We start from the raw sequence: 26,719 nt of genomic DNA, 5'->3' as shown, positions 1-26,719 counted from the left end.
TCTCTCCTTCTAGGGCTTCTGTGAGGAGCAGCTATGCGGCTCCCTGTCTCTGACAGTGACAGATGAGACAAAACACCTGCTGCATAGAGATCTGAGCTTCTGAAGGGGGGAGAGAGAGGCTTGTCACGAACTGGGCAGCGTTACTTAGCTCACTTGTGACAACCCAAAATGCCTTTCGCCTGTTGGGGACAGGCTGTGAAAAAGAGGTCGATTATTAGGATCTGGCTTAAACACAGCAAGTTTTTGAATTTCCCTTTTTTTTAATTGTAAATTAAATTCAAACTAAACCTTTCTAAATTTACTGTGGTATATGTGTTAAACGCACAATAAATTACGGTAGAGCACAAATGTGCGAATTAATGGAAAAAGTCAGTACATGCATGACTTCAACATGGAAAGAAGAAGTAATTACTAAGCAGGTTTGCATGCTTCTGCAGAGCTAATAGTATTTACAAGGGTTCTTGTGACCAACCTCATCTGAAGCCCATCCTTCAAAAAATATTTTTAAGTGTGATGCAATATTTAAACACTTAATTTGCATTGGTCACTAATATACTTCCGTATTCAATATTGTTTTTGCCTAAAATGATTAATTTGTTACTGCAGGTACAGCAATTCTATTGGTTGAAATGAAGTGCATGCTTTTTTTGAAGGAAAGCACAAGGAAATCTAATTGTTTAACTCTTTCTTTAATTACGAAACATTTGAAATGTGCATAGTCAAATCCTGTTGGCGTGAGAAAGGGATTCTCATTGCAGCACTACCCACAAGGTCATTTTTCCAATGCCTAGAAGTTTGAACCATCTGGAAGCTTTTAATTTTGTTTTGTCTTGATCCCAAATACTTTAACTAGCTGTTGTAGCAACGAAAAAACATACTGTAGTTACACAGCATTGTTCTCATTTTCACTTATTTTTGCAATTCTCTGTTTATCCCACTTTGGGTATCTGCAGTCATTTATATGGATTAATAAGAATTGAAGAGGGAATACAGAATATCTGGTTGTTGGAGGTGCTATAATTCAGAATGCAACTAGGGCCCAGTGTGGCTCTCATTTAGACTGCAGTCTTTTCCTCTCCAACCTGTTGGCCTGGGTGAGATAGCAGGTGTCTGATCTTATTTAAATTCCTGCACACAAGCAAGAAGGATTAAGTAAATAATGACATTTTTGAAACTCTTTGACTACCTGAATGTAGCAGAAGAGCTATAAATAGCCTAACATCTTCCAAACACCTGTGTCAGTCCTGACTGCACAAAAAGAGCATGAACAAAAGTGGATCTAGACTCTTTTATGTCAGTTTTGGCAGCATCACGTTTGTCTAAACTGCAAATGAATACTGCCATTATTGTTTTCGTTTTATGAACTTTTTTATCTCTTTTAATGCTTAAACACTATGACAAAAATAAAACTCTCTAAATAAAAATAAAACCGCAAGGCCTTAACTATGCCAGCAGCAGCATTCCAAGCCTCCACTATCCCACTGCTGACACCATGGGCCCGAGCCCTGTAATAACAAGACAGACTGGGATCCAGTGGTGAGGAAAGGCAGACTTCTTATCTGCAGTAAGACCAGCCAACCAGGTCCACTTCTTCTGCAGAGAGAGGCCCTGATTGGAGTTGTGGAACATGAGATAATCCCATTTAAGGATTCACAAGAAAGTGTCCACAGTGCCACCTGGATAGAGTTGTCCAGGGCACATAGGTCTAACCTCATATGAAACCTTCTAAGAGGAATCAAATACACAGTCTCTCAAACTTAAATGGATCATTTGATGCTGATAGAAGCAGAATTAATATTATTCAAAAATATTGTCAAATGAAAATAGCCTCATCTGTGACACTTAAGCTTTTATTTCGGATAGAAACTGCTCATTAGGGTTTTATTAATAGGAAGCCATTAATAAAAGTAAGAAGTTTGTTTTTGGTAAGAGCCTTTTTCATGAAATATTGGATATAGTGAATAAAATTTCATATCATATCCTTGACTGTGTGGGGAGAAATGTAAATTTTGCTCCTTAACATTGATTTTATATAATGTATTGACTGTGTATTTTGTGGTCTCCACCTCCAACTGCATATTCTGATATCCTGCGATTTGCCAGAGGTTCAATCTTAGTAAGTAACGCATGCAAGTCCCCTTAGGCTTCTTCTTGAAGTGCTGTGGGGGGGGGGGGGATTTTAAGCGAGGTGCTGAGTCGATTCTCCAGGTCTGGAGCATCATGCCAGGCAGCCTCTCTAATTCTGCCGGACTGCTCTGGTCTTCAGGCTGGCTGATGCCACGTCTACAGCACCGCAGCCAGCGCGCACATGCTGGACAGCCTGAGCTGGACCCCTCCGTATAGATCGGCGCGCTGTAGCTTTGCTCTCTGGTGCCGGTCGAAAGATTTACTGTCCGTATCTCATGGACCTGAAACTCCTGGCTGCCGATCATCTCTCCCATGAGACACAGCATATCCATTACAGTGCACCTGCTTTTCAGATTCAAGGCGCACTGCATGTGCCAGCACTCCTGCATCCCTCTGAGCACTAGATCACAGTAGGATTACAGGGAGCGGTCCTGCTGATACCCATGTCATTGGGGTACTTCACTGTAAATGTGAAGAAAGTAGATCGTACATTTAAAGCTGTACTGCCCTCTCCTAAGCTAGGAGAGCTACAGTCGCAAGGATATTTCCGTGTTGGCCAGAAGTTCAACGAGTAGCAGAAAGGTCACTGATGGACAGCTGTTGGAGTTTTGAATGCGTGGAGGGTAGGGAGATTTTTATACCATTTAGCTCTTCTGGATTGGTTTCCATCCAAACCCTCTTGAAAGTAACAGATGATGATTTGAGCCATAGGAAACTCATTGCTTTGGTTGTTAATTTAATCCCCTCCCTATGCAATGTTTGGGATGATTTGACATGTGAAATTTCCATGTAAATTTGCCCTTTCAATACAGCTGCATTATAATGCTTTGCTGTTCAGCCTTTTCCTACAGTCTATTGACTTCCCTGGCTTTGAGCCCATAATATGTGCTGAGAACAGAGCTTAGAGTCCCCCCTGTTGGTTTATAACTCTTCCAGATTGCTGGCTAGACTATCTCAGCGGTGGAGCTATTGACTGGGAAGCCAGTGGGGTAGGTCATCTACCCTGGGTCTGATCCTGGAATCGGAGCTGGTCACGGCAACTGCACTTAATTCAGCCTCTCTGTAAGACACTTATTTCTGGTTGACTTCTTCCTCTGTACCAGCGTATCACTAACCAAAGATTTCTTCATGAAGGCTTCCCAAACTGGTCTGCATTTGCATCCAAACCTTCTTTCTTTCTAAAGTAAGTAAAGTGTCCAAGCTTTGGGCAAATTGAGATCATTTGGAGTAGCTATGCACTGATCTAAACTGATATTGTCCTGTGACGGGTCTTAATTGCTCTGTCTTATGTCTTTTTCAAGAAGGCTATTCAGAGTGAGAACAGGCAAAAGCTCTTAAGGTTCTCAGATTTACACGAAAAGGTATTTAATCAAGTGCATTTCATGGGCCTTTTATTGGACTGTATTAATGATTCATTGTTCTTGGTCGTGTTCCTTAAAGTAAGGTAGAAATGGGCTAGTAATCCTTTAGTAATTTACTAAAAGTAAAAAGCTGATTGATCTGACCAGTAGTATTTGACACTTTTAAGCAGGGGCTCTTAGAATTGTACTCATTTATACCTTTCTTAAGGCTACTGCAGCAGTCCACACCCAAGATCTGGGCCCTCAACCATTTTCTACCCAGGAACCCTAAGTGTCCTGCCAAACATTTGTACCTGAAAGAGAGTATTTGCTGATTCATATCAAGATACTCATTCCTTTCTCATCTCTGCTGGCCTCTGAAGCAGTGGCTACTGCCACAGCTCCGATGTGGGTCCAGGGGAGATGGTTACCAGCTGGCAACGGCAGGCTAGTTATTCTCCTAACACCTGGAAATGATCGGTTCAATGATGCAGTGTTCATATACTGAATCATCGCAGTCGGTTTTCTGTATTTTAATAGTGTTGCTTTGTGGTGCACCCATAGGAAGCCAGGATCCACTCAGATTTAAAATTGTAACAAGACGAGTGAATGGTATTTGCTGCTTGGATATTTTCAACAGTCTTCAAGTTTTCCTAGGTAGCTGTCCTTTTCTTCTTTCTTTTAAATCTTTCAAGCGTTCAAATGAAGTGCCCCTTCACCTGCTGCCTTGGATAGCGTTTGCATTGCATAACACACGGGGTCAATATGTAATCTGTTGTGCGTGATGTCTGTCGCATTTCTCGACTGCCAAATGGGACATCGACTTGCTCATCCCATGTGTGCTGGGAAAACAAACTTTAAAAAAAAGGATCCGGGAGAATTTGGGAAGTTGTTTAAATAAGTGAGCTCTGACTAGTGTTCTTTCCTATTTGACTTTCTTTAAAATGTCATTAAGATTATAATATTTGCATACACATAATTGCTGACTTCATGGTCAGTCGTGTAGAGTATTTTTGCACTTCAGATGTTAAAGCCCAGGAACATATAATGTATGATGTAATGTTTAGACTTCCTCCTTTGTAGCATTTTAATTTTTAGAAGCCTAGAAATCCATCCATCTATCCATTTTCCAACCGCTTTAGCCAATTCAGGATCGCAGGGGAGCCGGAGCCTATCCTGGCAAGCAATGGGCATAAAGCCGGTGTTTCATCTGAGTAATGAATGTGGAATTAAAATCATTTAATCATTTAAAGGGAGCAACCCAGGATATAGAGTAAATGCATGGTTTCTTTCAGTCTTCTGTGTGTGCGTTCAAGACTCATAGCTGCGTGTGCTGTTCACTGTGCATGTCTTCACTGTCCAGAGAGCTGACTGTCCTGTTCCTTGCGTGACAGGGTGAAGAGGGACCCCCTAGCCTGGAGTATATTCAGGCCAAGGACCTGTTCCCCCACAAGGAGCTGGTGAAGGAGGAGGAGGGCCTGCAGGTGAGTGAGGCACTTCATCTGCACCGACCTGCCAATACGTCCCTGGAAAAGCTTGTTCCTTGGGACCTGACATTGCCTGATTAGTACTCCTTAGTGCATCGTCTGTTAGGCGTCTCTCATCTACCCAGTCCACTGGATGGTCTTATTGTTTGTCAGCTAGATCATGGGTTATCCTTACAACAAGCAGAAAATGTGCACCAAGTCTTGTTTCTGATTCACATTACATTTTATGCAAAACAAGTTTTAGTGTGTGCATCTGCCTGCAGGGGACCATAAAACACCAGAGAACTAATCTTAAATTGTGCAAGTGTGACTAATCTTACCGGTCTTAGTCTCGTCAGTACTTCCTTGTCATAGAAGCATGCACCTAGCAGAGGTATCTTAAATTCCCAGCCTTGCATTGTGCTGGGGGTTTAAGAATCTGGTTTTGTAAAGCTTTTTAAATCGTGTGTGTGTGTACAGTTACACTGGCTAGCGCACTGGGACAGCCCTGCATTTATTTTTTCCATCAGAATATTTCAGCGCTGCAGTAATGCTGAGCTGTAGCAGTAGAGAGATAAGAAAGGAGCCGGAGATCCTGGGGGCGTGTCTGGCGTCGGGGCCAGGGAAAGTTAAAGCTACCCAGGCACACTCTCCCAGCTTGCCAGAGCTCAGTGCCAGGTGCTGGTGAAAGCCCAGATGACTTCAGTGGCTCAGATTTAGGGCAGTTTATGAGTTTTAAGTCTGACCGTATTTTAGGGTTATTTTATGAAGTATGTTCACGCAATTCCTCTTGCTGGGAGAAAAAGATTGACCTTTACCACTATCGTCTTACAAATTACAGCCTGTACATCCATTCGTGCTGAGTCATGTCGACAGTAATTTCCAAAAAGACTGTTTCTTTGGAAGAGATTTAATGCCTTGACACATCAGATTGTCTCTTCTTAATGAAATCTTTGTTCTAGGGGAAGATTCTTATATTTAGTCGTGACATGTCAGCAGTCAGATGTATTGGTCCAATGCCTAGAGGATAATACAAAATGCAGGCTCACTTTGTAAGACAGGTTAATAAAAGCTCTCTGAATTGTGCACTTACATCTGAAAATCAAGCGTGTCAAGTGAAGACATGATGAGCAACAGAAGCATTTGCATCAGTGTGGTAGCACACGGTTAAATTCTTGGTTTGTTTCCAAAGAGGAAGAATGCAGAGGAGTGCAAAAGCCTCCATTTGTTGAGGGGGATTGTTGCAGCTGGGCTTGGCAGGGTAGAAGATCGTGCCACCTACGGAGTAGTGATACACGGGGAAAAATCCTGACCCCCGACGATCGCAGCTCGTCTTGTCACTTGTGTATCTGGAGCCGAATAGCTGAGGTTCAAGCAACGATTGGGTTTTACTACTGAAAGCCCTTCAGGCCAGAGCAGCCTGAAACTGATGATTGTCATGCCTTCAGAACATTCCTGATTGAAAGACTGTCAGTGTTTCCTTTAGCTTTAGCAAAATGGCTGTTCTAGATCACCCCTACCTTTAGAAGTGTTTTGCCTTGCTGAGATTGACAACTGGTGGCACACAGGTGAAAACTACATACAGCAGCAAAAAGGCTCGTGCCTGAAGTTAAGGTTTTAACAAGCCCTGAGATATGGGAATTTAATCATTGAATACTGTGCTCAGCCTCCGTTCAGTTCAGTTCATTGTCATATGCACAAGTGCAATGAAATGCGTATTTGCATGCATGCTCCAATACAAAGACAAAGACATTAAGGAAACACCAAAAACATAAAACACAGAACAGCAGCAGTAACAATAAGTTAAATAACATAACATCTTAGGAAAAATCACATCAGTGTGAGCCAGTGGTAGGGGTGGAGTTCAGTAGTCTGACACCTTGTGGGAAGAACCCGTCTCTGAACCTGGACGTACTGTATGTACCTTTAAAATTGTTTTAGAAGTCTAACAGTGTGACTCTGGGTTGTATCACAGTCAAAAGAAAAGGTATTGAATTTCAGGCGAAATCCTTTAGGGATGATATTATGTCGACGACATCTGTAAAGGAATAGAAGGTGGTTAGAAAACCTGGTCTTGGAACAGATAGCTGTGAAGAGACCAATGCTGGTTTAGTGAGAGAAGTCCTTTGCAACCTACACATGCTGACGCAGCTACCCACCTGTATGTACCTTTATGCGCTTATAACGCTTACCAGAGGGAAGAGGGGAGAAAAATGAGAAACCAGGATGACTGGTATCCTTCGCGATACTTCCAGCCTTCCTGAGACGGCGAGCTGTAAAAATGTCTGAAATACAGGGGAGCTGTATTCCAATGATGGACTGGACTGACCTGGTCACCCCCTGTAACGCCTTCTGGTCAGACAGCTAAACTGATCTGCACCTGGATTCGCCTGTTATCTGTGTGTTTGGACCACACAGTGGCAGCACCAGAAATCCCAGGGGCCCTAAGTAAGTCAGGACCTATAGCCTTGAACTTTTCAGCTCTTTATGACAGCACCTTGTGACGCCCCTCAGAGAGCCACCAAGGATTTAGGATTTCTCCAGCTACAACTAAGTCAACTATAGTACTGGCTCTCTGGGCCTGTAGAGTCAGAGTAAATTTAACAAGCCTGCCCAGTACAGCGTCACTCACTTATTAAGAAAGCTCTGTTAATGTGCACATTAGTGAGAGCTAGCATTTAACGTTGTTGGTTTTTTTTCTTGTTTAGAACAGCTGTGGTGGTGTTTTTAATATTAATGTGCTCATTAAAGTAATTGCTTTGCTGAACACACACAGAATATTGCAGTGTAGTTTGAATTAATTTGACATCAATAAACCAAAATCTCGTTTGACTGAATTTATTTTCCAGAGCATAAAACACCTAATAGAAATAGGTTTTTGCAGCCCATCTGAGTGTATTTAGATGCTGTGTTCACTGGGAATTATCATCCAGGGGTTTCCTGTTAAAATGAGGTTTGTAATGAGTGCATGTCATTCTTTATGCTGTGTTTTATGTATAAGGAGTTACCTTCAGCTCCCCTTGTGATTGCCATCAGTCCACAGAGCTTTCTTGCCAAAGCAGAAGAGTTAAAATCCCTTCAGGACCCCTCCTTCCTCAGTCCAGTCATTCTTCCATTAACAAGATGGGCTGCCAGTTCTGTTCTTATATTGACAGTACATGGCCACCTAAGAAACCAATTCTGCAGTGCTGGACATTGTTACAAACACTAAACGCTGAGCTGAGCTCTCAGTACATTCTAGGTGCTGTCATTGTGCAATGCAATAGGTTGTTCATATGCTCATAATATCACATGAAATATTTTCGTTCCCTGATGGCAGGCATCTGCTTCCAGATGCTAAGAAACTACCAATAATGCAACAGACGACTCATCTCCTGGAATCGGAGATCACTACTGAACCAATGCATAGTCTCTAAAATCTGGTCTAAGGTGATTGCACAAAGTATGCCAAAACTGGAGAATCGCCACAAACAAGAATGTTTCCAGTTGTCTAAGAGAAGCTTCATGATTCTTATTTTGAATGTTTAGCATTTAATGCGCCATGGAACTGAATTGCTTTCTGATAGACATTCCCTTAGGACGGAGCTGAAGCCTGTCTGACGTACTAAGGGAGTTTGTAAGTTTAAAGTGCTGCATAGGTTCGATGTTGTTGCAGTTACATGAGATTGCTGTTGTCCTATATTTTTGGTTTTACTTTCTATATGAGACCCGTAATGGTGTATAAGTTGGTGATTGGTCTGTGTTATTTCATTGCTCTGTGTATTTGGAGGCAGGTTAGGTTAACATCTCATCTGCTTAAAAAGAAAGTTTCACTTTGTGTAATGTGATTAAGCAGAGCCCTGATGAGGATCTTTTTCCTTCCTTTCTCCATTTCTTTGGAATTTCTCTGGCAGTCCTGTCTCATCCGGGTTCATTTGTAAGAAGCCATCCAAATTGTGTTTTAATTGGCACAGGTGGTTGCACATGCTTGTTCCTGGACAACCTGGAGATTTCATGGAAATTCAGGTTAATGTCCGCCCACACACACACAAACAACAAGGCGAGTTGTAGGGGTACGTTCAGCCATGCTGTGCCACACATGAAACAGAAAGGAACCAGCAGTTACAAGAAAAGAAGTGAAGGCTGTTTAGCGAGTAGTAAACCTTTTATTTATGTTTTAAAACCAATGGAAAGGTAGTGATTTTTTTTGGGATAATCCCACCAAAGCTCAGAGTGGCCATAACACTTGGGCTGAATCCATTAAAATGTAAGATATTGGCTCACTCAGTAAAAACCAGTCCAGTCTCTGACACAGAGAGCTTGGTTGTAATGGCTTCACACTGCAGCTGGAAATGAAGTGAATTATAGCATCTGCTTGCATGAGCTTCTGCACGGTTATGAGACCTGAGATCGGGTGTACTTGTGACCTAAAAATAAGTTTGTTTGATATAGCTGCTGCTCATTGCTAGAACAAGTGTATTGTAAGATTTGTTTTCGAGCTGTGGTTTATGTCGTCGGCTGTTCACAGTGGCTGCTCTCTTATTTATCTTTTGCCCGGTGATTGACAGCTTGGTGAACAGGGCTCCCACTTGTAGTCCAGTTCATTATTTAGGCAGGAGCCTCATCCAAAAACATTAGTCACCTCTGTTTCCCTGCTGCTTCAAGCTGCAGACAGGAAAACGTGATAAAATGTTTTCTGCCCCTGCAGAGGCTAGAACTCTGGCTGTAAGTAAAGCCGCTTCACCCTCTGAATTCAAATGTGCAGCTATAGAACCACAGGAACCAGGGCAGTCATCGTATTTCTAATGCGACTCATGTTGTCTGATGGACTCCATCTTCATAGTCCTAGAGCACAGAGAGGGATGTGTGGTGTAGGATCACCTTGCTGACGTCCTGTCCACGCATGTATTCCTTCAGCTGGGCAACATCTTAACAACCTCAGTCTCTGCAGATAGCAGATTCTAAATGTCTTATTCTGGCAGAATGTGAACAATGTTTTAATCTGTCATCTCCTCAGTAAGTTCTGTCCTTGTTTAAGGTCTCTGAAGACTCGATGTTGCTGGTGAAGCCAATTAAACCTCAGCCTCTTAAAAATCTAAAATGCTAATGTTTTCTAAATCATTTTGCATACAAAGTTTGGTTGTATTAATGTGAAGCTGAGAAAGGGGGGTCTTTTTTAAGATGATTTTGGTGTACAGTAATATATTTACTATTTTTACAGTACACTAGATATATTGTAGATTGTTTAACTTGTGATTGTTTTGATCTCTTTGACCTTGCTTACATTACAGCAGCTTTTGGTTTCTGTTCATTTCAGCACAAAGTTGGTCATCCTTGTCTGACACCTACTTTTTCTTAAGCGCTTTTGGTATTCTTCAATCCCCCGGTTCTTTAAAAATTAAGTGGTTGAAGGCGTGAAATTGCATATACTGCAAAACTACAATGGCTGGTAGTAAAATTTGATTGCTTTCCCTTACTGCTTTCCCAGGTAAGATGTACTACCCAATTATAAAAATGAGTCCTACAAGGGCAGGGAGACCATGATTCACTCATCTGTAAGAAATTTTAGTAAATGTAAGTCATTATCATTGTGTGTAGTTTTCTTGCTCAGAACTGGTCTTCTGGTCTGGCTGTAAAAGATGAAAGTGGAGGGGTGTCACTGGAGTTACTGGCAGCCCATGTTACATTTGTATGATCCACGGAGCCTTGCTAGATCACCACGGCACTTTTGAAGGATGAGTGGCACTCGAATAAGTTGAGAGGAGATTTTGGCATCCTGCTGGCAGCCTGAAACAGAGAATTGAGGCAATAAGTGTTAAGTTTAATGCTTGCATTTTGGGAAGAGCAGCTTGGCCAACAGACGTTCCTGACATGATGCATCACCTGCATTCAGCAATTTTATTGATGAAACGTTTGCTTTAGATTTCACGAGGAACGATGCCCAGTGAAAATGAACAAGAACACAAAGCTCTTGGCACTTTTTAAGCTGAGACAGATTTCTGGAAGAAGAACACATCGTGAAACAGTAGCGATAACGGTGGTAATTTAATAAAGAAAATTTCATACGAAACATCACTGCTGAATAATAAAAACTCTGGGGGGGGGGACCATAAATTAATATTGTATAAACAAAAAGGTCAGGCAAAATGGGTCACTATACAATTACAGAACTTGTAGTTCATCACCGTAGGGTGATCAGGGGCACCTTCTGTGGGACCTGCTGTCCTTCGGGTGTGACATTAAACTGTGGAGATGGCACCGTTCACAGGATTGGGGGTGCAGGGGTGTCCGGTCCTGGAGGGGAGCCTGGTTTTCACTCCCAACTCTGCTCTGAAGGAGCTCAACCTGCTGGTGACCCCTCCTCCCAGCTCTGGGCTCATTAGATCAGGATCCTGTGGTAGTTGTACAAGGCTGAGAATCAGGTCAGTACAGCACAGCTGGAGTCCGAATGAAGATCTGAGCCCGTTAGACCCAGCCCCTGATGTTAGCTGGTGTAAGGGCCCTGCCAGGCCCCAAAGGGGTCATAGTGGTAGGCCATGAGATGCTTATGGGATCTCGTGAGTTAACAAACTCACTTTCTTTATTCATAAAGAATGTCTGGGAGACCATTGCTTTAAGATAAGACTTTGCTTTTTGCATCTTCTTTGTATCCATGTTTCAGGTCCACCCACTCATTCCAAGTGTACAGGGAGGAATTTCATCACTGCTGTATGAGGCAGCACTGACAACCAACAGGAAACTAGTATTTTAAGGGAATGCTTTCTTTTTTATTGGAGACTCTAAGCATTAATGGTGGAAAGAGTAATAGAGAAGAGTTCCATAGCAAGATTAGCCCCTATATCAACATACAGGCCCAGGACAAAAACAAATCTGCCTTTCTAGGGGGTTTCCTCAATGTTTTCTCCTCATTCCTCTGCTATCACATGCTTATCAAATATTTATCTTTCAAACATGCTTGGAATTCAAAAGCAGCTGAGCATGGGTTTACTGGGAGACAGACGGATGATGAGTGTCTAAAGATATTGGTCTAGCTACTGCTATTTTTTTAAAAAAAACACTGGGGGATCTTTCACAAGGATTTCAGAATATGTTTACTGTGGGCAGAGTAGTTTAGGCTCCGAGAGCATCTGTCGAAGTTACGCGATGCGTAAAAGAACTTGATATGTATTGGGTTCTTGTCAACCGCGTTAAACTGAATGTATTAGCAAAGTTAATTTAACCTGTCTTTGCCACCACTAGGAGCTAAGTCAAATGTTGAAAACCCAGCAGCTGATTTTATTTTAGTAACGAAACAAGTCAGTTGTTAGTTTTTGGCAAGCCAGTGATGTGCATTGTAGTTATGAAAGCTGCAGATATTGGTGCATGTATGGTAATAATTGCCCTAATGTGGTAATTACTTTTCATTGTCATTGGGGTGATGTACGGTAATTAGTGGAGTACCACAAGGATCTCTATTAGGACCAAACCCTTTCCTAAATTATAGCATTTAACTCATTTGATTCTGGGATAGTTAGTAAACTGTTCAAGTACACAAATGATACCGGCAAGAAGGATTTAGAAACATTGTATAACCTGAAAGGGAAATCCAACAAAATTTTGACCTAATTCAGAACAGGGCCACCACAATAACACCTGGTAGGTGGCATTCATTATAGAAATGTGTGAGGTGCTGCATGCAGCTCAGAAAAGCTTAAATTACAGATGGTAATTGGGAAGCAAACTTGAAGAGGGTACTTCTGAGAAAGACTGGGGTGTTTGTTGACATATCATTTTCATCTTCCAGCTAATATTCAGGAAGCCATAAAAAAAACTGAAGCCCTAAAAAACTGTTGGGAAATTAAATTATGGAATGTTATGTGAAAAGAAGGGAATATTCACTTTTGTGTTTTGCATTCCTACGAGAGGTTTTGCTTAAGAACTGTTTCGGATTTCTGAGAACTGCCCTCCTGATCAAATGCGGCACTGTGCATTTTCAATCAAAAAAAGTCCTGCCTGAGCTGATTAGGATTTAAATGTTTTCAACAACCTGGGATTGGGCCTTAGTATAAAGCCCATCACGGAGGACTGCTGTTTTGCAAGCTGACGTCTTGAAAGACTTCCCTTGCCCTGGGGCCTTGTGTGCCAGACCTTTCCACACAAACGTTTGCCCAGCAGAAATGCGTCACTTTTGGATTCTGTTATTGAGAATTTACAGGGAGACCTCGCAGTTCGGGAATAAGGATCGCCCAGTCAGCCCAAGTCAGGTCACTTGAGCAAAGGAGTTGTTGCGGTCTTTCGTGTTCTCGCTATATGTATATATATATATTGCAATAGGGGCACAAAGTGTTTTTCTGCTCCTTTACCGTGTGTTTCTTTCTGTTCAACAGAAATCCAAGTTAGATATGCAGGCCTGCAACCAGAAAAACTGCCTCAAATCAAAATCGCTCTGTTTCTGTGTCAATAAATGAAGAAGTATAATAGGGTTTCTGAATTGGCTGGCAAATGGATGGGGTCTCTTGTTGAAATGTGCTGTTGTCATGTTACCCAAGTGAAGCTTTGCACTAAGGGGGTTGTTGACGGGATAATTTATCCATGTAAGTAAACCTGACGGGAGTGTCTTGTTTTTTTTCCCCCCGATATTTTCCAGGTGCCATTCCCAGTTCTTCAGGGGGAAGCAGCTGAGTACCTGGGGCGTGCAGATGACGCCATCATTGCCATGTCGAATTACAGACTTCACATTAAATTCAAGGACTCCGTCATTAACGTACGTACCCTGGCGCTGGTTTACCCCACTCAGCCTTTTTGCAAGCCACTTGCTTCAAATCTGTTGTTTCTTTGATCGGCCTAATTTGGGTGTTTATTTTCCGTTATTTGGGAGAAAAACTTGATTTAAAATGCTCTTGTAAACCTCCTTCTGTAAACCTACCTTGAGCCCATCATTGCATGATCAAGTGGAATTCCAGGTGGTCAAATTGAAATAGCCATGCGCAACGGTTTAGTCATAACAGTTGTGTGCCTTGGTCCTGACTTGTCTGAGCTATTCTGCAAGCTGGCACTGCTTAGCAATTTGAACTGTAGAGCCCTTGATTCAGTGGTCAGCTCCAGTCCATTTGAGACGAATTTGCGATGCATCATTAATCATTAGTATGTTTTCTGGAAGCTGGCATCTTGCTAGATCTGAAGTGACAATCTGCTTTTTTTTTTTGCGGGAGCTTTGAAATGCATCTGGTACTCTAATTAGGAAGCCCTCTGCACTCTGTATCAATTTCTCTTGCATTGTTACTTACATCACAGCCCAATCTAGGGTGCTTTTGAAGTACAGCCCAGCCCAGACATTAATTCCAATGTATCCTATTTTACATACAGTTAATATAAGACATAAGTTAATGTTATTTTATCTTTCATTGTCACAACGCAAGTCTCAGGGTTATTCATGCCATCACTGTTTGTTTACAAAGAATAAATTTGAGGTCCAGAATAAGTTTTAAATTATGAAATTTAAACACCTTCAGGTATGAACGATATACATGTGTGCTTTTATATTTTTCTGCTGGTCTAGGTTGATGAATCCTAAAACATCACAGTACATAATGCCTCATGCTGTATTTATTGCAAAAAACAATCGCTGTGCATTAATTCACACCCCTATCCTCACCCTCCATTTGTTAGAATCACCAGGGAAATAAAACACTAATGTTGTCCTAGCAGGTTTAGCTTGTACCAAATGTATCTGGGTGTGATGTTAGCATAGATTCTCCATTTTATAAAGGTTCTGTCATGTTACAGTACATGCAGTGCCTTTGTTCTTAGCAACTGATCTCAAGCTATGTATTTACTTCAACACTATACACAGTGCAGAAAATAACTGCTTCATGCAGGCATGGAGCTGATAAGTATATATTGTTTGTAGAGGAAAGCAGTGAGTCAGTGGTGTGAAGTAGGCAGAGATGCAGAGCAGCCAGGGAGATGAGTGTACCAGAGCTCCAGGCAGCATTTGTCCGCTAAGTAGACTAAGACAGTCAGAGATGGGGCTTTGTTTCCATCTGTTTCTCAGAATGAGCTTAATAATTCAATTTCAAAGTGGTGAGTGGTTGTAATCTATTGGCAGGACCACATCCCTCTGCTATGACAAAGGTCACAAACTGTCTGATCATTATGATTTACTTCAAAAGATGCTGTATATACCCCTGAAATGCAGCCTCTAGCAGCTGAAACAATTTCAGTAACTGCAGCTTCCGTTCTAGGAGGATATGATTGCTGTGGACCTGTTCTCCAGTAACAGTCATAGATTGGTTTGGTTCTCTGCAGTTCATAGTTCAAAACTCTGCCTCCAGGGCAAACGTTCTTTCACATCTCTTCCAGCTGACCTTTAACCTCTGTCCCAGTAGCAAGTGATGGCTAACGAAATGGCAGAAATTCTCGTGGTTTGCGTGAAATATCGCTGTACAAATTCCATCTTTCAGTAATGGAGACATGCTCAGCTGTGCAGTGTAGTACTAACAGTTGGCGCAGTGGCCATGCCAGTAGACACAAGACTACACTTGTCCACTTGGTGACAGTGCAGCTGAATGATGGGACAATACAGTCATGTCCTGAGACCATATCTTCATTGTTCAATAAAGGCAGTTCCACTTCACTCTCTCTGTGCTTATACAGGTAATAATTGGGATTTTCTTCCCAGCACAAAAAGCTTTTGGATAATTAGTAAGAAGATGCAGAAATGCCACACCAGTAGGTGTTCCACTTCTCTGTTCTCTGTAAGCCCCCTTGTGCTTGTGAGGCTCACGGCTGGAGCTTTTCCTGGAGCGAAGGTCTTGGGCTGGAACAGAAGGGTCGAGGCTGGTCTCCCTCTGGGATGCCAGCCCGCTGCAGGGTCATGGACAAAGGCACACTCTCAAACAGCCAGTCAGCCGTAGTTAGCATGTCTTTGAAAGGTGAGAGGAAGTGAGAGCATCTGGCAAAAACACAGAGCATGCAAACTCCAGACAGTCAGACACCCAGGGAAGGGATCAGACTGGGCCCCCTAGAACTATAGCACTGACCGCCTCTCCCTGCCCACCCGTGTGCTGCCCTGTAGATCATAGAAAAGACTAAAGAATGTTTTACAAGTCATATCACTAGATGAGTTTTCCATATACCCTTCCTGGGTTTGGCTTGATTTATTAAGCTCTTACTTGTTTGACCCTAACAACCCAGCAGTTGTTTATTGTTTAATTGTTTTAACTCTTTAGAACTCATTAGAGAAGGCTGAAGCCTTTGACAAACAGAACTAACTTTCTTCTTGGTCAAAGTGCTGGGAGTTCAGGAGGTGTACTAGCATTGTTGAGTTCGAGAGTTGAAGGTATCGATGGGGGATGGACTCAATAATTGTTTAGTTCTTTCAGCTCCCTTTTTCATTTTATTTTGTGTTCAGAATTGCACAGCTGCAAATCCTCCACATTTTATTTCAGTTTAGATTCATCTCAGCTGAGTTTTATCAGCATCATGATTGCATGTCTCTCTGCTTATTCAGCTTGACCTGCCTTTCACCAGCTTTCACTTCCTGCTCTTCTTTATTTTGACCTTTTTGTTTAGCATTTTCTCCCTTTTTCACTGTGCTTTTCTCTCCGTTTTCCCTGATGTGGTGTTTGTAGATCTTTCAGCAGGGGGTGGACAATGAAATATCAGTGAGTACTCTGCACATCCCTTTACTCTGAATCCTGCCACGCTTCTCTTGCAAGCATTCCTGGGTTAATACTTACGGCGAATACTCAAGCTTCTCGTTTGGTCTGGCATGAAGCAATTGCGTGCACTGAGCTAGTTTGGAGTGGTGGAGTGGCTGATCTTTGTGAATCTGCCAGTTATGTTAAAGATCAGCTCTTGGAACGTGCCGTGCATGAGATCTATAAGCGAGCAGGGAAATTTGTCTGAGGTGTTCACTTTCAAAAGTGTGACGCCGTGATTGTCAAGCGGCCCATCGAGGACTAGTGCTGGCACGGTGTACGGATTGATCTGTGTGGCCCAAACATTGAGGGTTCGAGCCAGGGTCACTGAAGCCAGGATTCCCCGAATAGTGGCTCCTAATTGCTCAAGTACTAGTGGTACAAGGCGGGAGACAGTCTTTGGGACTTTCAGTAAAACAGTATCTCCAGGTGAGTCCCTGGGCGGCTACAGGCTTTCAGTGACATCGCTTTAAGAAGTGCTGCTCCTCCAGATGGCTCTTACTCACCTGTAATGTGCTGTGGAGCTTGTAGCATTTCAAAAGATGAGGGGCTCTGAGAAGTGAGTGTCGCAGGAGGATGCCTGCATGTCTCATTCTCACCCTAGCAGGTACAGTAGACGGTGCTGGAGAGACGAGTCTAAAACAGTTGGCCATTCCAGATTGGGCGAGTTTAAGAGATCATAACATACAAAATGTCTAGTTATACACAAATATTGTAGCAGTGCTGAGAGCACGGCTTCTTTAGAAAACACAGCTGCTACAGGCTCAGGCCAGAATGAGAACAAAACATTGGCTCACCCAGGAAATCGCAAACCCTGAGCTTGCTTGCAGCTTTCTACATTCCTGCTGCTGCTGCCCAGTGGAAGTCCACCATCACATACAGGTTTTAGAATTTGGTGCTGGTAGGTGGTTTGTATTCTTTTTACGGAGAAGTACAAAATTCCGTTTTTTTTTTAATTCTGTTGCTGAATGAACCTTTCCTGTGATTTTAGGTTTTAGGAATTCATATTTGAAACCTAATATATTTCACAACACAGTTAATTCAACTAAATCAGCTTCTTATTCTGTTAGGCCTTTGTGCCCCACACTGACTATGCTGTCCCCTTCTTGGAGTCGTGGTGAGAACTTCAAGGAGTGTCCTTCAGATGCTTCGGATTAGCGTTCAGAAAGCTTTCACTGAGCCTGCCTGGGAGGCTTGGCCCCATTGATCTTCTCAACTGGTTACATAGTGGATATAATATAGTCTTCCTCCCGCTCTGAGCTGAGAGTCGCAGCCTTGAAGGAATGCCTGTGCCAGTCAGGAATGTGAGCAAGTCAGTGCTGTAGTGACTCTGGCAGATGAATCTTCTGCCGAGTTCCTGCTCCTAGCTGTATGCCCTTTCTTTTAGTTTTCATGCGTCCTCCCTTCCTCCCACATCTCCCTTGTTGCCTTCACCACATCACACAAAAGTGACCTCTGATGTCTTACTTGACGAGTCACAGGTGTCTTCTACTGTCCCTGCATATTATGGAATGAATTAGGTGATAAATTGGTCAGTGGTGAGACTCTAAAATCTGGCTGTCATTAGTAGAATGGGTCTAACGAGGCTGACTGTGGTGTTCTGGCTGAGTTTTCAACTGGCGTCTGAAGGTGGGGGACAGGTGGGATGTTAACAGATGTTTGAGAAAAGTTGCAGCCTCTTGCAAAAACCCCAAGAACAGGAGATGTAGGAAAAACAAAAAAAAAACATTGGTCAGGGAATCATCACAAAGTGGGATTATGAGAATCGTAGACAACTAAAATAATAGCCAAGCAGTTTGAGATTGCAGTTTCTTTTTTTAAGCACTGTGAAGAAATTCAGCTAGGTTTTGATTCCAGTACAGTCTGCCCTCCCTGCCTGCCGCCAGCCCTCCAAATCTTGTCACTGCGGTAGACTACCCAGAGCTCAGTCCCTCCTGATGCAGCAGGCCCACACCTGATCGAATGACTCCTCTGCCATCAGGTGCCTCTGAGGTTAATCGAGAGCGTGGAGAGCCGGGACATGTTCCAGCTGCACATCATCTGCAAGGACTCCAAAGTGGTCAGGTACAGTCTGGGTGGCCTGCAAGCTTGCAGAGCATGGGGAGGAGAAGGAAGTTGTGGGGTGGTGCATAGCAACCACTCTTGCAATGAGTGTGGTGCTGATGTACTGTACTCCTTTATACACAGTGCTGGAGAAAGATGCACAAGGCATTGTGGTCCAGTGGCTAAAGGCAAGTGAGGTTCCTGGTTCAAGTCCCTGCTGTAGTGAAAAATATGACACCCTGCCTTCCACAGGGAGACAAGATCCTTACTCTCAGTCCTAAGGATGAATCTGGGATCCTACTGTAATTATCTGTGCAGCAGGCAGGTTTATAGGTGGTACTTGTTTAATCTGGATACACACTCAAAAATTGTTTCTGATAAGAAACATTTTGAACACTCAGTTGTTAGAGTTATAAACCACGCATTGTAACCCAATGGAAAAAACAGCTGGCAGACTGCTGCTCCTAAGTTCTCTGATTCGACACATCAGTTACCTGCTTCCTACAGTACTTGCAAATCTCAGATCCTCAGCTTTGATTTCTGCAGATAAGAGAACCAGGCCGCCGACTAGGGAAGTGCTGTGACACTGCTTTCTTCAGTGTACAATAGACCCCATGTCTGCTTTGTGGTTTTTTTTAGTGTCTTCCAAATCCTCAATGGCAGATCTTGACATATTATTTTATGTAATTCAGAATACTTTCTGAATTGCTGGTGTTCTTGTCGACTGTTCTAACAGTTCTGAACTTTGTAAGCATGTAAAATATGGACAATTCAGGTTTTATCAGTGAGAAGGATCAGTGCTTCCTTGCCTAAAAACAACAATATTTTTGCAAGTGGGAAGTGTTCTTTTGGTGGGTATTGTACAGTTCAAGTTTCTTTTCAGAAGCTTGAGGTATCCATATTACTGTACAGGAGCTTCATGAGATTAATGTGCTCTACTCGTCTGATCACACATACACAGACAGAATAACCCACCTTGCTATATTTTTGCCAGGTGTCACTTCTCCACCTTTAAGCAGTGCCAGGAGTGGCTGAAGAGGCTGAACCGGGCGATCGCCCATCCCTCCAGGCTAGAAGACCTGTTTGCCCTGGCCTACCACGCGTGGTGCCTTGGGGGTAGTGCTGATGACGAGGATCAGCATGTGCACTTGTGTCGCCCAGGTGAGGACCACCGCAGCCCCCTCCGCCCCCCTCACACTCCTCTTCAACATGCAGGCAGTGTCACACATTCCTTCTCACAGCTACATGCATGATTCAGTTCTAAAGCAAACAAAAGGTTCCAGAAAATCTGAGGGTATTGTTTGCACATTGACTTAAATCAGGTTGGGATATTTTCTTACAAGTTTATTTTAGGGCCCTACCAAATTCCCGATTGTGAAAAATGTGACACAGGCCATGTGAAAATCTCACCTACACCTCCCCCATTTGTGTTTTGTCTTATTGTTGTGGTGTATTCACCAAAGAAGCTGCGATTTGTCATATTTTATGCTTTTGGAGGTTTCATTTAAAATAAGTTAAAACTAATGATCCCTCCCCTTGATGAACTGTTCACAAACCTGGGAGAAACTAATCTGAATGTCCACAATAGATCTTAATGAATCTAATGTAAATCAATAAGTACACTGCATCATGTGAATGAATTGGTAAGTCATATTTAGCATAGTGAAGGTGACATAAATCATGTGTTGTGGAAAATATTATTTTTTCGGCCTGTAAAATCATTGCTGTAAAAGTTGCTACAGTTTTGTAAGTTGGTGGAGTGCAGGATGACCACCTTGCAAGGCTAGTTGTGAGCCGTCTTACAATTCTATATAACTAAGTTGTGCTTAAGTACAGACCGGTCTGCTAATGGGCAGAGAGGATGACAAAAGACTATTGCAGGGTGCTACTTGATCACCCCATGCTGACATAAGAAGGCCAAGCCATGTGTGAATACTGTTCCATCTAAATGAGAATTGACACAAGAAAATAGTGGTCTGTTGCTTGAAGTTAAAAGGCTTACAAGTTTATTTTTTGCTATTTTCAATTTTATGTTCATGTTTTGTGTCAAATCTGTGAAGTTTAAATATCATATACTATAAATTCTTAACATTTTGAAATTTTATAACCATGAAATGTATTCTTATTTGCACAGTCAAAGGGTCTGCTACTTCATTGTTGAGGATTGTTCCTGTAGGAGCAGCCTGGTGCTAGCTACCATGAATGCAAATGCTTTCTTCCAGGTTATTGTTGGTTAGAAGAGTTGAAAATAATGCTAATCATCTGTAGGTTTGTGTAGTGTTGATTGTGAGGAGCTGCATACACACAGACCCTCTAGAGAAAGGTGGAAGCTTTGTCAAACCCATCGATTGTGTTTCTTGTGTCTGAAGGTGACCACGTCCGACACCGGTTTGAGATGGAGGTGCTCAGAATGGGCTTTGACATGCAGAATGCCTGGAGAGTGTCTGAAATCAACAGCAACTACAAGTAAGTGATGGGCACAGTTCTGATTTCCAATTCAAGGAGGCGAGGGGATGAAACGAAACAAACTTCAGGCCCTCAGAACAGTCCTACAGATATGTAAAGCCCTGTTTTAAAAGCCTGTAAAATGCTTTGGAGTGATCTTTTCCCCTCATTTTGAAAGGTTTGAAAAAGGACACTGGTTAGTGACTGGGGCTCGGTCATTGGGATACAAACTTTTAAAGCAGGGATCAAGCAGGTCAAAAACAGATTGTTATTTTGTATTTGTCTTATTTTTTTGTTGATGGCAATTAGAGGTTCCTCAGTCCTAAAGAATTGCAGCCAATTTTAACATAATGGTAGAAAGCAAATCTATTCTGGGCAGTGCTTTGTTTTAAACAGTTTGTAAAGTAAATATGCGCAGAGCAGCAGGGGATCTCAGACACATTGTTTAGTCTCCCCAGAGGGTACAAGCTCATCTGCTGGGGTATAATTAGACCAGATCATGGTGTTCTGTACCTGCAGGAGTTACTGGAGTAGTATACCTGCTAGAGACAAATAAGTGCACAGCAGAGAACAACATGCAATGGTTGAGCTGTTCCATTAAAAGGAATTTACCAAACAAAGCTGTAAAGTTGTCCTGCCTTCATCAGCTTGTGTTTTCAGCGCATCCCGGGTTTCAGCCCTCTGCTTGATTTATTTTTTTCATGAAGGAGAGCCTCCGTGGGTTTTCTTCTTTTCGTTTGCAGTTTGAATTAGAGTGCAATTGAATATTTCTCCCCTCGATTGACCCAGGGTGCGATCACACGTAAGGAGTTGAGCTCTTAATGAGCGTGTCCATGAGCAATGACTTCTGTTGGCAGGAGGATGAGGAATGGAGCCCCAGAGAGACCGATCCTTTGTCTTTCTCTTATACACACTGAGTTTTATTTAAGAGATAAAAGCCTTAATTACTTAGTCACCGAAACTGCTTAGGCAGAAAGCAATGGTCCAGATACTAATAATCTATGTTTTAGATGTTTTAGTGCCCGTTATGAAATGGGCATCTGACATTTCTCTTTCGGTCTCTTGCTTGGTATGAATAAATGAAAATCTATTACTAGTACAAGATCAAACATTCTAATGGGTCTGTTTACGCACAAAGCCAGGCGATGAATCCAGATGAATATGATTGCTGAAGATGCAGTTTACTTAAATTAAATTTAAAATTATTAAAGATTATATTTCAGTACGAAGCTTTTAAGGCTCTTATCCAAGACATTGATACTGGTATGGCAGTCTTCCAAAAAAATGAAGAATTGCATTGTCTGATGCTATTGCATCGTCTGTGAGTCATTTGAAGTTTACATTGATTTTATTCTTTATTTTGTTTTCTTTTCGCATTTTAATTTAATTTCAAACAGCTAGAAACTTTTCTTTAAGCTCAGAAGCCTAATTCTTGTTTTGCTCAATATTTAGTGACCACTAACGGGTCCAAATATTAGACGCCATATATGATTTTGTGTATTTTCTCCACTGCGCTTTTCCTTTGGAATTCGAGGAGTGGTAATTCTTCAGGAACTACCCAAGTGTGTAAAATAAAAATAAGGATTCCTTTAGTCATTTGTCCGTTTGTCCATTCTGCTGCTCTTTTGTTCGGCAGGCTGTGCTCCAGCTATCCCCAGAAGCTGCTGGTCCCTGTGTGGATCACGGACAAGGAGCTGGAAAGCGTGGGGTCATTCCGGTCCTGGAAGAGGATCCCAGTAGTGGTGTACAGGTCAGCAGGGCTGCACAAGCTTCTTATCAACACTGTTAGCGCTGCTGTTGCCGATAGCTAAATCCGAGGCAACTTAGAATTGATGTACTGCTAAATATTGACAGTGGGATTGAAAAGATCCGTAATTGTATCAGAAAAATATAATACCACGTAATTCAATGACTAAATGTCTAAAAATTAAAATGCTACTGCTTGGCTTTAAAACGAGTCTGTAGCAACTGCAGTGCATTATATTGTACTGTACGAGGAGTTGTGCAAGACAATGTCGAAATAAAATGTGGTTTCCAGAGAACGGATTTACAATAGATTCTGGCCCCTTTTACTGCTGCCACAAAAAACAGGTCATTACTGAGATAAATGTGTTTTTCTGACCCAATTTATGACATTTTCCAAATGGCAACTGTGTGAGAACAAGTGAATGCACACCTGCAGTGCATTTGAACAGAAGACATGGGCCTTACTGCCTTGGTTCTGTGCTACATTTGGGTGCAGTAGAACTGCCCGTTCAGCAAGTTAGGCCCTTTTCTCGTTAAAAAAACAACAGCCACCCATTTTCCAGTCGTATAACAATACACTGAGTTTGGTAAACAACGTTCACAAAATATTATAACGAGAATGAAACAACACAAGCACCGAACAAGAACAAATACATGAAGTAATATAGAAAGTGCATCTAGAACGCACTGTGCATGTGCCGTGATTTGTGGAAAAATAAGTCGCCGGTCTAAAGTAAGCCTGAGGGTCCGCGCGGTTGTGAAGCGGTACCTCACGAGTTGGCGTTGTTGCTCTCAGACATCAGCGGAACGGCGCCGTGATCGCGCGCTGCAGTCAGCCGGAGATCAGCTGGTGGGGCTGGAGGAACACCGAGGATGAGTACCTGGTCACCTCCATCGCCAAGGCCTGCCTGCTGGACCCTGGGATGAGGGCACAGGCCGCCTCTGCCAGCCGGGGCCAGGGCGACGGCACGGACAACTCGGACGGCGACTTCGGTAAGTACACCCCGGGGACCCGGGTCCTCCGGACTGGCTCAGCTGGTGAAGGCGCTGGGTGTTGAGGGTGCGAGGCTGGGTCAAGTCATCAGCCCACTGGGACCAGGTCTCCCCAGGTGGTGGCACGTGACTGCCTGAGCACCGCCAAGAGGAGGGCGGGATCGGCTGGCCAGGGCTCTCTCAGCTCGCGACAAACCCAGTGACCCCCCACAGGCCCGTCAGCGAGGGACGCGTCGCCGATACAAGGCTGTGCTAAACGTGTTAAAAGACGAGTAGCTTGTAGAGGTCTTCCTACACTGCCTCGTTCTCCTCTGTGTGCGGTCGCCGGATTCACAGCACGTACGAAAGCACCACATGGGATTCCCTTTTCACAAAATAAGTCAATGGCAATTTAAAACAAAACTGAGTAACAGAATAATGCAAGGTTTGTAACTGAGAAGACTTTATGGTGTTGGCTTGGACTTGATGGTAAAGGGCCTCATAGTAGAGACTCCTGTAGAATCACATGCAGTTTCTCTGACAGTACAAAGTATTGTGGGACATTTGGACATTTTTTTTTTTTACATTCTGAAATGGCTTGATTCAGTAAGCTCAGAGGTAAGATAATTTATAGGCCAGCCAATGTGTCAGCTGTTCACTGTACTCCCTGTATACCATTACTGATCCATCCATTTTCTCATCGCTTCATTCCATTCTGGGTCGCGGGGGAGCCAGGGCCTATTCTGGCAAACAAGAGGAGCAAGACGGGGTACACCCTGGATGGGGCGCCAGAGCATCCCAGGGCACGGACAGACACATACATGCTCAGACCAGGGACAGATTTACAAGAGGCCAACTGTGAGAGAAAACCAGGGCACTTGGTGGAAACCCATCTGAACATGTGGAGAACATACAAACTCTACACAGAAAACTCAGAATTCCACGCAGGAACCAAACTGATCGTGTATTCGGATGTGTTGAAGTTGCTCAGCTTTCTTTCCCAGGTTGACGGCGAAAATTCCATTCCTTAAAGCTGACCTGGCGTAGCAGATTGCTGGCAACTTGTTCACTCTTGGAAATGTCAGTTTATCCCTAAATAAGCATGAGTGCTAGAGAAAAATAACAATGTAGTAGTGTACAACTATGAGAGTATTCCAGCTAAACTCCAGGAACTCTGGGAGTTAATTGGACTGTGAATGCTGTTCCCATTTTCTAAATGTAAAAGCTCCTTGGGAAAATGCCATTTTCAATTACGGAAACCCAAACTGCATTGTTTTGCTAAAGGCGGTCGGATGAATGAAAACAGAGTCGCATTGTGAGGGGAGAGCAACACGGGGGGGCCCTGTTTGTTTGTCGACACGGTAACAACCAGGAATGTTGGGCCCGCGTGATTTGTGGGAGAACCTCTCTCTCTCTGTGTGTGTGCGAGTGGGGGTAAAGAGGCCACAGGGATCGGACACCTGGTGTGTTTGCCCAGATCTTTCTGTAATAGCCTTTTTGGAGGATAAGGTCAAGTGTATTTGAATTCGGCAGGACCCAAGTGGCTGAAATGATCCCCATTATTGGAAGAGCAGTGATGTGATGGCTGGTAGGGGAGGGTTGGGGGGCCGGTATCTGTGTCATTTTCGCTGTTTTTATTCCAGAAGGAAAAAGCATCTTTTGGAGTCCCACACACACTTATATTTTTCCTGTTTAGATGTGCTGTGCTCTTGTAATTGGCTAATGATGCTGGTAGAAGAGCCTGGCACGGCTCGGCCCTCAGCTCCGTGCTCTGGGTCTCTCCGATCCGCTGCCCTGCCGCTCGGGGGAGGCTGCAGGAGGTGCTATTGACCCGCGCAGGCCCTTTCCTATTGATTGCGCTGCTGACCGCGCGGCCTGTGTTCCAGACTCCTCGCTGACAGCCAGCCCGGGCCCCGACGCCAGTGGGGTGCCGCAGAAGCTGCTCATCCTGGACGCCCGGTCCTACACCGCCGCTGTTGCCAACCGCGCCAAGGGGGGGGGCTGTGAGTGTGAAGGTCAGTCTCGCTGCCTGCCGGCCCGTATTTAACACCCTGTCCTTCCCCGATCGCTGCCTCCGTGTGTTTTAGGGCTCAATCCAAAGCTCGTACAGACCTCTGGAAACTCCTAGTGGAGTAAATCCAAGACTAAGAGTTTCTCGTTTCGCGGAGACGAGAACACCCCCCTCAGTTTCTGTGCTATCGCTGTCCCAGTTGTCCACAGAGCTATAGCGTAGAATCACAATTACGTTCCGTCTGCAATTCCATTGTGCATACTCTTGAGAAGCAGTTATCGGTATATTGTTTCATTTCCTCCACTCTTTTAAGGCGAGCATGTAATCTTACAATCCAAGCAATTGTTCCGTAATTCAGGATTCATTGTGATGACTGATTTAAAGCTTTCACTGAACAAAGTTCAAACTCGTCCACTGCCGGAGACACTGGGACCACTTGCTTCCCCAGGTCCTTGTCTTTTCCACTGCTGTCTCAGATTCAAGGGAGAAAGAATGGATAGTAATCAGTTGTAAACGTCAGAATCATGTTCTCCAACTGTTTTTGCGCATTTTGTTTAGATCTTCCCTGTTGTTTCCCTGTTCAGATTTTGACCAGTCTCTGAGACCTAATTTAAGGAGTTCTTGAAATCGGCATTGCCTACAACAGGCCTGAATTGACTACTAGTCTCGATCTAATTATTGTAATTAATCTAATAGGAAAGTATCAGCCTCACCCAGAGCACAAAAAACAGAGAGTTCACGAATTGGGAGTCATGTGAGTGTTCACCTCGTGTTCTTGTGCCCATTTAGAGTACTACCCCAACTGTGAAGTGATGTTCATGGGCATGGCCAACATCCACTCCATCAGAAACAGCTTCCAGTCCCTGCGTGCCGTCTGCAGCCAGATCCCAGACCCTGGCAAGTAAGTGG

The 26,719-nt window shown here is 43.3% G+C and overlaps 1 protein-coding gene across 13 annotated transcripts in view; it reads left to right on the top strand.

The window, feature by feature from the left end:
- The window catches only part of mtmr4 (myotubularin related protein 4), a 68,809-nt gene that overhangs the window by 34,300 nt on the left and 7,790 nt on the right, over positions 1 to 26,719 (top strand). For 10 of the 13 annotated variants that reach the window (XM_088616469.1, XM_088616473.1, XM_088616474.1 and 7 more), the window contains 10 exons: positions 4,862 to 4,951; positions 13,539 to 13,655; positions 16,525 to 16,557; positions 18,575 to 18,657; positions 19,631 to 19,797; positions 21,006 to 21,102; positions 22,718 to 22,831; positions 23,624 to 23,820; positions 25,686 to 25,814; positions 26,600 to 26,711. In XM_088616469.1, coding sequence (XP_088472595.1) covers positions 4,862 to 4,951; positions 13,539 to 13,655; positions 16,525 to 16,557; positions 18,575 to 18,657; positions 19,631 to 19,797; positions 21,006 to 21,102; positions 22,718 to 22,831; positions 23,624 to 23,820; positions 25,686 to 25,814; positions 26,600 to 26,711 — 1,139 coding nt within the window. Of the gene's footprint in view, positions 1 to 4,349; positions 4,369 to 4,861; positions 4,952 to 13,538; positions 13,656 to 16,524; positions 16,558 to 18,574; positions 18,658 to 19,630; positions 19,798 to 21,005; positions 21,103 to 22,717; positions 22,832 to 23,623; positions 23,821 to 25,685; positions 25,815 to 26,599; positions 26,712 to 26,719 lie in introns of those variants that run through there. The other 3 variants (XM_088616477.1, XM_088616466.1, XM_088616476.1) reach the window with 2 other exon arrangements.

This window comes from Lepisosteus platostomus, chromosome 22 (genome assembly GCF_059453375.1).
Source record: "Lepisosteus platostomus isolate fLepPlt1 chromosome 22, fLepPlt1.hap1, whole genome shotgun sequence".
Classification (NCBI taxonomy): domain Eukaryota; kingdom Metazoa; phylum Chordata; class Actinopteri; order Semionotiformes; family Lepisosteidae; genus Lepisosteus; species Lepisosteus platostomus.
This window is presented reverse-complemented; position numbering and strand designations above follow the sequence as displayed.